We start from the raw sequence: 11,773 nt of genomic DNA, 5'->3' as shown, positions 1-11,773 counted from the left end.
AAGCGTCTCGCGCAATTCACGTGGCCTTTGAATTTTTCAGATTATCAAAGAGCATAAAAGATTATACGAATAATCTCATCCACGCTGTTTTTTACAGTTAAGTTACGATAGTAAATAAATCGAAATATTAATCAGAAATACATTTTTTTCCTCGAGTTAATTAGTGCTCGAAGAAGATAGCAATGCAACATTATTCAAAAAGCCTGAATGAAATCTAGAGCCCTATGCACTCTGGCGGTGAACAGATAAAACAGAAAAGATGACGGTGACGTCATGATGGCGACTTCCAGTCAGTCAGACGATGAGGATGGAAGGAAAATTGAGGATGCACGTGGCGATTCCCCATCGCAGATCGTTCAAGTAATGAATACATATGGCAGGGAATTTTGGTTTATATTGGCTGTGATATTTACTGCATTTGCGGCACTACAAGATGGGTAATAATATTGCACTCGTATATCGGTGCATTTTTAGGTATTCTTTACTATTTAAAGAATCAACTTTGATATTTACTTTTCTAAAGGTTTGATTTGTTTTTCTTCGTTTCAATTTCTGTATTATTTATTAAATATTACACTTAATGCGATGTATTTCTTTTCCTCATCGCAACTTTTGTTGCTTGAAGGTAATAAATATTTATACGATTTTTGTAATTATCACATCTATAAAATTTGGGAAGTTACTTTTAGGTCATTGGCTTATATGTTTATATATACATAAAATACCCAAAGGTAACTTCTACTGTAATTTGTTAAATTATATAATTACATTGCTGTAAATTTTGTATTAAATCTTTCTCCATTATTTAAAATGTAATTATTTTTTCAAAACTCATCCTACTCAACATTTATAATATATAAACAAATGAAAATTGCGAGAAATATTGAGCTGGTTTATTAGAATCTAAACTGCAATTTAGATTTTATCTTCCGAAAGGTCTAAATGTAGATTTTAAAATGATCCAAGAACAATTTACGATAATCAAAAAGATAGTGGACTTAAGGAAGTCGAAATTCAGTCTAAAACAGTGGTTTCAAGTGAAATGCCTTGGCACATTAGGGTGCTGCAATGACATTTCATCTCTTAATATAGTGATGAGTGGCATCATAACACCTTATGTGTGTTACTGAAAGTATGAAAAAAGATTTTAACTGCCATAATCCAGTTACTTCAAACATAAGTTGAAATAAAATGCTGCTTTATGTTCTGTTTGTACAGATTATTACAAAACTTTATATGGTAAAAACACCAAAACTTCAGTTCGTGAAACACAACATTGGAGAAAAGTGAACGTTTTCAATTGCTTTTAGCAATCATCCTCAAGTTAAAGAACTTATTCAAAAACATATATCAAAATACACATATGATGGAATATAATAATTTATGGTGAATATGATGAAAAATTATTATATCCCATATCATATGTATATTCTGATATATGTTTTTGAATAAGTTCTTTAACTTGAAGATGATTGCTAAAAGCAATTGAAAACGTTTGTTTTTCTTTAATGTTGTGTTTCACGAGCTGAATTTTTGGTTGTGTGTTTTGAATATTATTCAGTATTTAGTGCATTTATTCTTTATATGGAATATTAGCCAGTCAAATAGACAGAAACTAATATCTAATAAACTTCTTGAAATAAAGGAAAAATAAAAGTTAATGTTGTATTTGTAATTTAATAATATCATCTCCAATAGTGTGAAAAGTAACCTTTGATAATTCACAAATATTTTTCACGGTAGAAACAGTTTAAAAAAGATAATCTATTTCATACTAATTTTTAATTTGATTAAAGATCTAGTAATCCATCCTGGATTCAAAAAAATCTGTGAAGTAAAATAAAACAAAATACAAGTAATGTATAATGAAAAGTAAAATTAGATAAACTTTTGAAAACATTTAAAATCATAATTATAAAATAAATGTTATATTATGAGAAATCCTTTACACTGAGCCTAGTACATATATACTTGTCTGTTTCCAACCAAAAATGTGTATATAGAATAGAAGTTTGTTAACCTGGCATCTACACAACCAGAATGGTGTTAGATTATCAAAAATGTTAGATCAAGCAGAATGCTATACATTTTGTACCAGCTTGCACTACTGTATGCTTTAAAGAAAATGCACAGAGAAATTAATCAGTCTGAATGATGATACTCTGCATAATTATACTGTTTTAGGATTGAAAAACATTAACAAACACATTTAAACAAAATCGACAATTACAATGATTCACGTATAGTACATATATTTTTCTATACTTGTTCTTTATACATATGATTCACAAAAGACTTGTGGGAAAGAAAATACCAAACACACTGTTATTATAGCTAACAGATGCCTTTTGTATATAATATAAACCATTACTAAACAAAATATCTTTGCTAGTTCTGGCAAAACAAGGTTTGTTTGACATAATATAATGTACTCTGTAGTTTACTGAATTACACTGAATAAGAATTTGAGGGTTTTATAATTATTCTTGAGATGATATTGATGGAACTGTTTCATCCAGCATCCCCTGCAAAATAGTTGAATTATTAACTGCTTTTAAGAGGGTATCAAATTACAGGGCATTATAGATTATCAGATGTCAGATTAATAAACTACTGGATAGATGGTCTCACAGCATGCTGTTAGACAGTCTACCAAACAAGTTTTTTTTGGATTAAAGGGACATTATATATAGAAATTAGTTGATCAAATTACCATACTGTATGTACAGACAATTTATTAAATAATTTGAAATATCTTGCCATTGTATCTTAGGCCACATAATAGATTTTCTCCATACATATTCTGGAAAATAATATAAACTGTCATTTAAATTAAATGATATAAACTTTTTTAACCTCTAGTTAATTGATATAACACTACATTGTGAATGAAAATGAAATCTAATCTAACTTTTCTGTAATTTTTATGAAAATTACTCACCTCTGATACTGAGAATCATAGCAGTGACTCCCCACCAAGTAAAAAGTTGCTGACTGACTATACAGGAATCAGAGTTACTGATTTTCAGAGGTCAATTTTTTTACCCCGAAAGTCTAAAGTAATTCCAAATATCTCATTTGAAAGATAATTGTTTTCTTAAGTAGGGTGCAAAATTTTAAGATTTTCTATAAAGTGGTTGCTGAAATAAAAGCAATTAAAAAGTACAAAAATCACTGAAAAAGCTTATTTTCTTCTTTGTCTGGCAGTGCAGATGCTCATAGATGAAAAAAAATTACTGAGTCTAGAAAGCTGAAATTTTAAACTTAAGAAGTCTTTTTCTTTATTGGTGAAGTACTCATGAAACTTCTGGGTCAATAGGTCAAAGTTCACAGGGGTTTCCCATAGAACTTTCAGTTTTATTGCTTAATTTTATTCTTATAAGGATAAAATTGCAATGGAACAAATTAATTTTATTCAAAATGTTAATCAGAATAACAAAAGCTCAAATTTATGCAAATTAAAACATTTTATAATGATTTTTCTAAATGGTGTACACTCAAACCTGTTTTTGTGCGATTTGTTGTGTGTGATTTTTTGTGTGCGGTATATGAATTTCAATCAAATTGGTATACTGCACAAAAATAATTGCACAAAACACATTGCACATATAAAAAATCGCACAAAAAAAAGACTGCACAAAAACAGGTTTGAGTGTATTGAAAGCATTAGTTGGCAATGTGTTTGGTTGGTACCAACCAAAAGAGGCCGTCCATAAATTATGTAAGTGAGATTTTGGCCTTTCTAGACCCCACCCATCCCTTGTAAGAAACTGTAATATTTTCTTTGATCCCCCTCCCCTTCCCTATCTTATGTAATATTTAGGCATGATTTTAAAAAAAGATTTTAACAAAAATAAATTTTTTTTATGAAACCCGTAAAAATCTTAGGTCTAAAATATATGATTATTAATTAGTTAATTAATATGTACTATTATTTATAAAAGACTTTATGTGAACAAATTTAAAAATATAAAAATTTAATAAATTTGAATGAACAATTTATTTTAAGAACTTTATTTTTTAATTATTAACAATCTTTTCATTATTATTATTATTTATCAATGTTGTAATATTCATTTTTATATTAATTTTAATTTTCACAAAAGGATGCAAAAAACTTTGACAGATCGACTAGCTAATACACGTAAACAGAAACTTCGTACAAAACGAGAGAAACCACCAAATGGCCTTTCTTCCACGATAAAAAAATGTTTAGAGTGTGAGTCTGTGAGCATTATTATTCTATCACATCACACGAGATGGCATTGGTACAACGAGCGTTCTTAATAGAAACCGCCAAATTGAAGCCAAATTCAAAACTCCACCACTCAACGAGATCAAAAAATAAGAATATTACATAAGACGAGATCTATTACCCCCTACCCGAGTAAGAAATCATAAGAAATCCTTGACCCACCCCAAAATACCTTATATAATTTATGGATGCCCCAAACATATTGAAAGCATTTGGTCGATGACAGACAACCAAACAGTACATCATTGTCTGATGTCTTGATGTAATAATACAATTATTAAACAAAAAAACAACTGATATCCAAACAAAGACATTTGAGATATAAAAGAATTGTGCTAAGTAAAAACTTACAACAATTTAAACAGTCAAAATTTTTCTTAGGAGTTTTTCTTTGGTAAAGATAAGCTTGGTGCTTGGAAATGGTACCCATAAGATTTTTACCTGTATTATTTTCTACATTTCACTTCAAAGTGCCAAGCTTATCTTTACCAAAGAAAAACTCCTAAGAAAAATTTTGACTGTTGTCTAATTGTACTTAGCACAGTTTTTTTTTACATCTCAGATGTTTTTGTTTGAATATTTGTATTTACAAGAAAGCTCTGTTTTTACCTGTACATTCAGGTACCTTAACACTTGACATCATTGTTAAATTTGTCCATTGTATTTACTTTGGGCTCATCTATATTGATATCATTAAATGAAGTAAATAAGACAACAATTAGAAGAAAATCTGCTTTTGTTGACTAGGCCATAATCTTAAAAAGCCATGTTAAACAATAAAAACAAAATGCCTAACTTAAGGATATATTAATTAATATATAATTAATTCAATAGTGTTTCTCTGCTACTAACATCATCATTTTAAACTTTTCTATTATGAAGAAATAATGATTAATATTAAGCATTTAAAGTACTGCTTAAGATTACCATGCAACTGTTATCAGTTATCATTATCAATCAGCCATATGTGGCTGATAGCAGAAAAAAAATTAAAAAGGCCTATTTATTTAGAGATGATGATAACCAAATTCTGATCACAGTGAGCAAAATTTTAATGTATTTTAATTTTTTTTTTTTTTGGGACCTGCTAATTTTGATTATATAAACTCAATTAATAACATAATCTGTGATTACAATAAGCAGAATCTACTGTATATAGAAATTATTTTCAGTTGTCAAACTTTTTATAAGCTCAATTTCATTTAGGTGCAATAAATATGCAAATATTTTACTCAATGTTCACTTAATGCACTGTATAGTATGTATGATTCCGCAAGATTCAAATAGTTCTCATTGTTTCCTCAAGTTTAAAAGAAACTGTTTCTTCTATAAGCAGTCCAAATGACATCACTTGTATGTTGAAAGTAGCTATCTTATGACATTCATAACAAGATAAATCACTATAAAGAAATGCAAGTAAAGTCAAGTTTTTTGTTGTGTGCTCTCTATAAAACAAGTAAATCAAGAAATGATAATTGTTACATTTTTGTTTAGTGCAAAATGGGTTAAATTCTTGACTTATCCAATGTTTTTAAACACACATACTACATATCCCAGTGCAAGAAATATTTTATTTATGGAGCTGTGTGTCATTGTATTCTACATTCATAACTTGAAAGACAGTTGCCAAATTTTATGTATATCATGAAGGCATCACAAAGAAAGGGTCTAATGAAATGTACACTTTCCTTCTCAGTTATATTAAAGGGGATTTTCCAATTGAAGTGAATGAGCTGTACTTCTGCTGACATGTATAGTGGACAAAATAGAAAGAATGCATCTATTTGTCAGCAGATTACCTTGGTCACTAGAAGAAGATTCCAGTCATTGTGCCAGTACTTTTTAGTTATATGTCATGCTTATCTCTTCCTCAATAGGAATTTTTGAATAATTTAAAGACAAGCAGAAAGTGCTGATTGAATTTACTTTCTAGAAGAATATGTACTGATGATATAGACTGCAAGGAATACAAATTCTTTTGTAGTAAATAGGATGGAAACTGATATTCTGCTAGTAAAGAAATAATAGCCAATGTTTTTCAAAACAACCTGTTTTCCATAAAATTGCAGGGGAAAGACACAAGGAAAGGACAGTTTTCCTTCTCAGTACAAAATGCTTTCAAGTTCCTTTGAACACAGATGAGTGATTGTTGTATGAGAGTTCATAGACAGTTTCATTAGCACTTCAAAATAAAAAGGAGAACAGAGCTAACCAATTATTTTTTATTTGCTTTATGTCTATGGATTAACAAAACCTTAAAGTCCACTGTCAGTACCTAAGAAAATTAGATGAGGTTTAAAATGAGATATATTGATGACTTTTCCCTCCTTACCCTATATATATATAAAGTAAATTGATTTATCTTAAAAATATTCAATGATTAAGTGTTCTGAGAGGTGAGAGGTACAACCAAAAACGAATCATCAATAGCTTGAATTTATTTAAAATATTTCAAGACAAACAGGTTTTTCTTTTTTCTCAAAACATTGTTACAGGAGAATTTCACATATTCAAGTGCATAATCATACCTGGAAGTAAGTATTTTAATAATAGTAATTTTGAAATCTTTCATGATCACAATGCATTCAATCCCCAACAAAGATCAATTCATAGATCAGTTGGCTTTACCTGTTGATGATAAGCAACTGCTGGTTGTGACTGATCTTGTACAGATAACAATGCACTAACTTTCTCAGTATTTTCCACACATGTACCATAGGATATACCATATTTACTTGCATATAAGATGAGGTTTTTATCCATTTTTCACTGCTTAAAAAATCTAGGTATCCTACATGCGCAAGCAAAGGATTATTTTCGTTTTTGTATAATTTTTGTAAACTGTGTATTTGTATTTTTTTTACTGGATTCTCATCTTCTGGTGTTTAAAAACAAAAGTATTTTATCTGGGTTGTTTGAATCGTTCTTGTATATTGTCAGGAGTAAAGATGAATAGCATTAGGAAAAGCAAAGCTTTTGAATTGAATTCCAAAATTACATGGGAGCCCAATATGTTTTAATTCATTCCCATGTGAAAACAGATTATTATTTGGAAATCATAATTCGAAGAAACTCATAAGTGTAATCGACAAAGAGTGAATTTGACTGTTAAGAATTGGCAAAAAAGGTTCCCGATTGTCCTGCTTTACATTTTACAAGATTTTTCCTTGGTTTAAAATGCCAGTAATTTTTGCAGGACGATGTGTGCATTTACATGCATTTGATATTTTATTTGTGATTAAATGAAGTAAAATTAGACAAATATATAAAGGAACAACACTGGAGTGAAAATAAATTAAAACCAACAACTGTAGTGCCTTTGACCGGTGTGCTTCTCTCCTCTTTCTCTGCAAAATGCAAACGTTTTCGAACCTCGTTGGTTCTTCCTCAGGCGTAACATTAGAATTGTATTAATAAATCTAATTTTCTTCATTTTGATCTTTAAAGTCACACTTCTTCCTATATGCGAGGTTGTCTTATATTTGAGTAAATATGGTACCCAACTACTGTAACATTGTGTATACACTATTGGAGTTTGCAACACTTTTCATTGACTACTATTTTTAATGTCTTAGGAATTGCTTGTTTGTTTGTTTGGTTATGGCAATGCAACACTTGGGCAATCTGCTTAGGGGGATGCCTTCTGGGAGGTCTTTTTAAGGGAAACTGGCCCCTATTTAGGTGTTACAGACATGGAGAAAACCCGGAAAACTCTACATGGCCAGCTTGTCCAAGTGAGGCTCAAACCCACAACCGAACTCCCAGTGTTCTAGGAACAAAGACCGCTTGGCCACTGATAGGCCCTCTTAGGAATTGATTGGTTAAGTTCTCAGATGTCCAACTTCTTTAAATTGAATGAAAGCTTGTGGAGTCAATGATCATCAAAATAAATTCTTATGATACTCTAAATTATTGAAATGCAACTATAGCATTATTTTTTTTTTTTTTATAAAACAGATCCACAAAAAATGCATGTTCTAGAAGGCAATTGTAACTGTTAAGAATGACCTTCAACAGTTATGACCACTTTTATACTAGAACTTAGCTGCAACACATGCTAATGCAAAAGAGACTGCTTTTTCATTACTTGCAGTGCCAAACATGCCATAGTGATGAATTTTATACTTTTTTTTTTGTTTTGGAATGTCTTCTGCATGTCCTGAAACGTTACCATGTATAAAATTTTATATCAGATTAGGATAGTTTGTTTATACAATTTCATTTTTATTTAGTAAGATCATTTAAAATTGGATTATATGCTGTTTATAGGTCATGCAATATTATTTCTTTTATTATAGCATTTTTTTATCATTAGCAATTATTTAAAGTATTATATAAATAAAATTTATTGTGTAAATTTATGAATGAAAATTGAAAATTTCAAGATTTGAAACAGTTCGACTTAACACAATGGTTTAACAAGAGATGATTCCCTACAGTTAAAAACAATATAAATTTTTAATGAATTTTAAAATTTTAAATTAACCATTTTGTTTTTATAAATAAAATTTGAAATTTATTATTTTTTTTTATATTGTCTTGTTCAGACTGTTAATATATCAGATAATGATTTTTTTTAAGTAGTTGAAAGATTGTAACTTTAATAAATATCCTATCTGGTTTAAGCTGGTTTTATAAAGATCACAATTCAGGTAATCACAAGAAGATTAGATTACTCATCTATTTTTATTTTTACAGTTTAACATACTTCTTTATTATTGATGATTAAAATGAAACTATCATAAATTATCCACTTATAAGATTTATATATGAAAACAATTCTTATGAAAAATTTTCCTTTTAATGTTCATTTTTATGTATATAATATTTTTAAAGAATTTTTAAGCCATTACAATTATAAAGTATATTTGAATATTTAATTACCCAATTCTATTTGTAGCATTAGACTTACAGAATGTTGAAATAGATGATGATAATTTCATATATTGTCTAAAAATAAAATTTGTTTAATTGCAAAAACAATAGTTGTTTTGATTATTATAGATACTAGGCCTATTAAACAAAATTTTGGTTATTACAAAATATCTGAAGGTTCTCCTGAACATTATTTCTATCTGATATTTTATATCTGTATATATTCTGTATGCCTGATATTAATAATGATAAATTATTCTTGTTTTAATATATATAGAAAGTTTAAACTTTAAATCAGTTTCTAAGTTTTAATGAAAACTTATCTTAATTTAAAATTTGGAGTTAAGACTATTTACAAAAATATACATTAATTAATGTATATTAATTACATTAATATATTAATATTAATGTAAAAGTATCAGATCCTCAAATGTTTGATATCGTTTTTAACTTTGTGAATTTTTATCTATTGTTATTTGTCTTTAAATGAAATTTTTTTCTTCAATCCAATGTAACTGTTACTTCTGTGATGGTGTTAGAGGGATAAATGGATAGACTTGAAAATGTATATTTTTGTAAATAGTCTTAACTTCAAATTTTAAATTAGAAGATATCCTGAGTCGTCATGAAAATTGTACTTATCTTAATTATTTTTACTGTTATTGATAAACATTTAAATATATATTTAAAATAAGGTTTTTAAATAATTTGAATCCCTTTATTTAAAATATGAATGTATAGAATTTTATTACATGCTGAAATATTATGAATTTTATATTAATTTAAAAAAATGTTTTTTAAGTTATAAATATTGAATCAATGTCTTAAAAATCTATATTTCCTTACTGAAGAGACAATATAAAATAAAATAATCAACCATTCCAACTTCAGCAAAAATTCTTTAATCCTAAGAACGTTTTCAAACGCATTAAGCGTCCATCTTCAGTTACATCTTTAAATTAAATATGAAATTCGAACTAATATTAAATTCGAACAAATATTACATAAATTAACGGTACGATTACAATAAATAAATAAATACATAAAAAATAAAAAATAAAAATAAAATAAAATAAAATAAACAGGATTATCGTAATTTACAAAATTATGTCAATATTTCATCAACAAATAAAATAAAATAAAATAAAAAATAAAAACGAAACTAAAAAACAACGTGCGGTTTAAACCAATCACGGATTATCGCTATATTTCTTTACAAATGCCTTCATCCGTCATTAAAGATTTAAAACAATATCAGCTCTAGGATTTATCGTACTTCTATGTTTAGCCCAAATCATCGCACAAAGATTTCCAAGCTGTGGAAAGCCCATCAGCGTCCCTATAATTAATGCATTGCGTACTTCTCTGCGCTCTGTGGATCTCCAATTTTTCGAAAAATTTTATTGCGTGTCTCGATCTAGTAGCCCTGATGATAGAGGCTTGGTCCCAAAAGACCGTGATGCCTTGCTGCTTAGCATAACTGGCCAGGACGGTACTATCAACTGATTTTTCCACCGATCGCTTGTGTTCATTAATCCTCTTTTTTAAATTTCTCAAAGTTGCCCCTATATATACTAATTTAGAATCGAACCTATGATCCCTTAATGGTATCGAATAAATTCCTGTTAGTGAGTTACGCTCATACTTCATCTTATCATTCCTTAAAAGCTTGTATATGGTCGGATTACGTCGATAAATAACCTGCAAATTCCTACTCTTGGAAATCCTTTTAACTAACGGCTTAAGAAAAGGAATGTAATCGAGGATCACTTTCTCTCTTGGTTGGTTTCTACTCCTCCCACTCGTTCGGTTATGGTGTTTCTTGATGAGAGCATCTATTTTTTCTGTTCTGTAGCCATGTTGCAAAGCCGTTGTTCGGATGTATTGTAGCTCTTTAATTGTATCTAAAACATTGGTGCAGTGTGTGTGCGCTCTCTGTATCCACGAGCGAAATACTGCCATCTTGATATGCCCCGGGTCTGCAGAGTTCCTAGGGATAACGATTGGGACTGATATCGGTTTCCGATCTAACTCTAGAGTTAAACCATAGGAGTTGTGATTCATTAAACCCTATAAACTTTTTGATGTTTGCGTATTGTGCTTAATTTCTTGGATCTCACTATAACATGTGTAGGAGGGGAAATCTGCACGAATGTCTATCGGAAACCGATATCAGTCCCAATCGTTATCCCTAGGAACTCTGCAGACCCGGGGCATATCAAGATGGCAGTATTTCGCTCGTGGATACAGAGAGCGCACACACACTGCACCAATGTTTTAGATACAATTAAAGAGCTACAATACATCCGAACAACGGCTTTGCAACATGGCTACAGAACAGAAAAAATAGATGCTCTCATCAAGAAACACCATAACCGAACGAGTGGGAGGAGTAGAAACCAACCAAGAGAGAAAGTGATCCTCGATTACATTCCTTTTCTTAAGCCGTTAGTTAAAAGGATTTCCAAGAGTAGGAATTTGCAGGTTATTTATCGACGTAATCCGACCATATACAAGCTTTTAAGGAATGATAAGATGAAGTATGAGCGTAACTCACTAACAGGAATTTATTCGATACCATTAAGGGATCATAGGTTCGATTCTAAATTAGTATATATAGGGGCAACTTTGAGAAATTTAAAA

At 29.4% G+C, this 11,773-nt stretch overlaps 1 protein-coding gene across 1 annotated transcript in view; it reads left to right on the top strand.

Moving 5' to 3' along the window:
• The first annotated feature begins 259 nt into the window (after window positions 1–259).
• The window catches only part of LOC136972682 (thioredoxin domain-containing protein 11), a 52,007-nt gene continuing 40,493 nt past the window's right edge, over window positions 260–11,773 (top strand). Inside the window, exon 1 of the mRNA XM_067267287.1 lies at window positions 260–437. Within this exon, the coding sequence (XP_067123388.1) occupies window positions 274–437 (164 nt within the window). The 5' untranslated portion in view covers window positions 260–273. The remainder of the gene's footprint in view (window positions 438–11,773) is intronic.

Source organism: Centruroides vittatus, unplaced genomic scaffold (genome assembly GCF_030686945.1).
Source record: "Centruroides vittatus isolate TY-2023 unplaced genomic scaffold, ASM3068694v2 contig_300, whole genome shotgun sequence".
Lineage (NCBI taxonomy): Eukaryota > Metazoa > Arthropoda > Arachnida > Scorpiones > Buthidae > Centruroides > Centruroides vittatus.
Note: the sequence above shows the minus strand (reverse complement) of the source record. Positions and strands in the feature narration are given on the sequence as shown.